The following is a 3,107-nucleotide window of genomic DNA, read 5'->3' as shown; positions in this document are numbered from 1 at the left end:
TTTGTAAAAACTGTACGTGTTTCAGAATGACAAGCAAATTATTATCCATTAATACATATTTATATGGATTATTTATAATTTTTCGTGCAAAAAAAATGGTGAAAAAACGGAAAATTTAACGTTATTACATGTACGCTACATAGTAATGAATTTAGTTTCAATGTTTCTATTCGCTTTATTTTATTGGTGTAATTTGGTTGACATAGCTCCGCCTCTTTGAATTATGAGTTGTCTCACAAAAGCAATTGTTGTTCACAGTTGCTCTAAAACAGTCTGGTCCATTCGAAGTACGATACAACACAATTCAACAATTTTTCACATGCGATGACACATACACATCGAACATATAGTCATTTCACTCTAGCCCATAACATTAAAGGAAGAAGATTTATTTTTTATGCACCCTGGTGAAAAGAAGTTGCTGATTTTTTACATTGAAAAATGTTCAGTGAAATTTGGTGTTTCACATGGGAAATCCGAACATGGAATCGTTAATAAATTTCATTTGTAAAAATATTTTTTTGTTGTGTTAAATGGAAATTTTTAAAAATGACAATCCTAACCCTGAATGTAACAAATAATAAAAATTTTTGAACTATTATAATGTGTATGCGTATCAGAAAAATATCAAAACTTCTTCAGATTCGACACAACAGCAAAATATTCGATTGAAAATAACCCAATAAATTGATAATACTCCTTTACTCCAATCTATCAGAAAAAAATATTTTGAAAACACACTGAAACGTAGTCACATTTTAGACAAACACAAATCGTGCATTTGTCATGAGGGATAAAAGACCAAAACGAAACACTGCGCAAAGAGTCACAAGAGGTGTTGTCTACACATGAACGGGACAAAAATATACAACGACAACACGAACATTGAGAAAAAGGCGAAAGAAAAAGAGTGAAGCAATAGAAAATCGTGTTTAGTTGCTCAAAAAAAGTCGGAATAAGCTGAAGCGGTCAAATCACGACACCAACAATCACAGTGTTATTGAGTGCTGGAGAACGGGCGCACGTTTCGACACATTTAGAAACATTGGATGTTTACGAATAAAAATTCTAGTTCGATGTGTTGAAACCAAAAGTGTATATTTTACGAATTTCAACCAACAAATTTGAATTTCATGCTTAGTGAAATAATTGAAACAGTGGAACTTGTGACATTTCTTTGCGGCGATTTTTATTTTATTATTTCCAACCAAAAGTGAATCAAACCGAAAAAAAGTGAAGTGAAGTTGAAAAAAAAAACGCGAAAGAAAATATGATGGACATTGGAATGTACGGTGAACATTATCAAGTTGGTGAAATGTCAACGACAAGCTCTGCATATAATTACTATCCGAATTATCATCACAATCATTTGCATCATCATCACCACATGCACCACAACCCGACGGCCGAAATTCTTTCCGGATTCACAGCTCAAAATCATGCATCAAATCAAGCACCGGCCGCAATAAATACATCGTCAAATCATTCGTTGAGCAGCATGTACCACGAGTATGGCATAACAATGTCGAATAATGAGCATAATTTCTATGATACCGACAGCAATATGGTGCAATCATACTATACAAATCAATCGAATGCAAGTGAACATCATGGATTATCAACGGCATCACATCAAACGACACCCACTTCGGTGTCTTCATCCAGCAACGATGTTCTCTCCGAAACGGCTGCATCTCATATAATTAGTTCGGATAATGGTTTAAGTTATACAAATTTAGATTATATGTACAGTTCGGGACATTCAAACCAACTCTACTTACATCAACCAGATGATAAATCAATAATTGCCCATCCATATAATCATACACCGCCAGCCGCCAATCTCGATAGTAATTTACATTCGCAACAACATTCGACTGTTTGGCAATCACAACAAACAACGCCAAATCATCCGCATCATGGAACTGGATACTTGGATAACCCTGTAAATGCTCATCAGATTGGAGTTGGTCATGTTCCATGTCTGCAAAATCAATCACCATTGGGCACCAGTCCAAATGGAATTCATCCACGATCATTGAACAATCGCAATGAACAACCGCAATCGCAGCAAAACACACAAAATCAAACACAGCACGGACAAACAGTTCAAACTTACAAATGGATGCAAGTCAAACGAAATGTACCCAAACCACCAGGTATTTAAATAAATTTCAATATTTTATTATTTCGTACAGTTGAAAACCGAAAATATCATTAACACTCTATAAAATATTATAATCGTCATTATACCATTAAATCATTCGGAAATCTAGTCACAATAATAGATATATGTTTCATATATTTTTTCACTAAAAAAAATCATCGTCTGGGCTAATTATTTAAACGTCAACATTTCGCGTACCAGCGTTGACCAGCAGCACGTCGATTTCACGTATTGCGTGCACGTCATGATTTGTCGATGTCACCCTCATTCTCAGCACAAAATCCGATTTCTATTATGCTTAACGTACGACATTTAACCGACATAGAAAAAAAAACTATATGAAAATAATTAGCAATAGAGGAATGAAAATGTGCATGTAATGCTTGACAATTTACGTTTTCTCAACTTCATCAGCATAAAATAATTATGGCTCATTGATTTCTTGACCGCTCAAATAAAAATCAATATATGAAAATTTGCGTTTTTTCCCTACTTTGTTGCACTGGTTTTTTCCGTGTTCGTGATGATTTCTTTGAAAACATTTGGAGAAATTACATGACCATTTTGTTGTTGCGTGTTAAAATTATTTATGGATGCAGAGTACATCAAACCAATGAAAAATCACTGATTCATGAGCAATTTCATAATTTAGAAAATGTGTTTGTCGTCAGTTGCCCACCAAAAATCGTTCATTATTTTACATTGCTCTTTTTCCTCAAGTAATTGTGTTAAAGATAAGAGAAATATTAGAAAAGTTTGAAATAACGTGTCACCAAATTGAGTTTGAGCCAAAGAATTCGCTGTTATCACAATGTTTTCAATTTAAAGTTTGAAATTGATATTAAAAAAAACACCTTTATAATAATTTCATTAACATTCATTTCATACAATTCCTCGACTAGGTCATAAACGGCCGTTTGACTCAACGATATTCCTACTC

The 3,107-nt window shown here is 33.7% G+C and overlaps 1 protein-coding gene across 1 annotated transcript; it reads left to right on the top strand.

Moving 5' to 3' along the window:
- Positions 1–957: 957 nt before the first annotated feature.
- On the top strand, positions 958–2,167 carry LOC116339205 (homeotic protein labial-like). Its single transcript, XM_031764938.1, has one exon. The coding sequence runs from the start codon at positions 1,271–1,273 to the stop codon at positions 2,165–2,167; it is 897 nt and encodes a 298-aa protein (XP_031620798.1). The 5' UTR covers positions 958–1,270.
- Positions 2,168–3,107: the final 940 nt, after the last annotated feature.

The sequence above is a fragment of the Contarinia nasturtii genome, unplaced genomic scaffold (genome assembly GCF_009176525.2).
Source record: "Contarinia nasturtii isolate CC-2019 unplaced genomic scaffold, AAFC_CNas_1.1 Cnas_scaffold_121, whole genome shotgun sequence".
Lineage (NCBI taxonomy): Eukaryota > Metazoa > Arthropoda > Insecta > Diptera > Cecidomyiidae > Contarinia > Contarinia nasturtii.
Note: the sequence above shows the minus strand (reverse complement) of the source record. Positions and strands in the feature narration are given on the sequence as shown.

Bases quoted from the DNA above. Each gene is read 5' to 3' on its own strand.
- LOC116339205 (XM_031764938.1), top strand. From the start codon at position 1,271: ATGATGGACATTGGAATGTACGGTGAACATTATCAAGTTGGTGAAATG.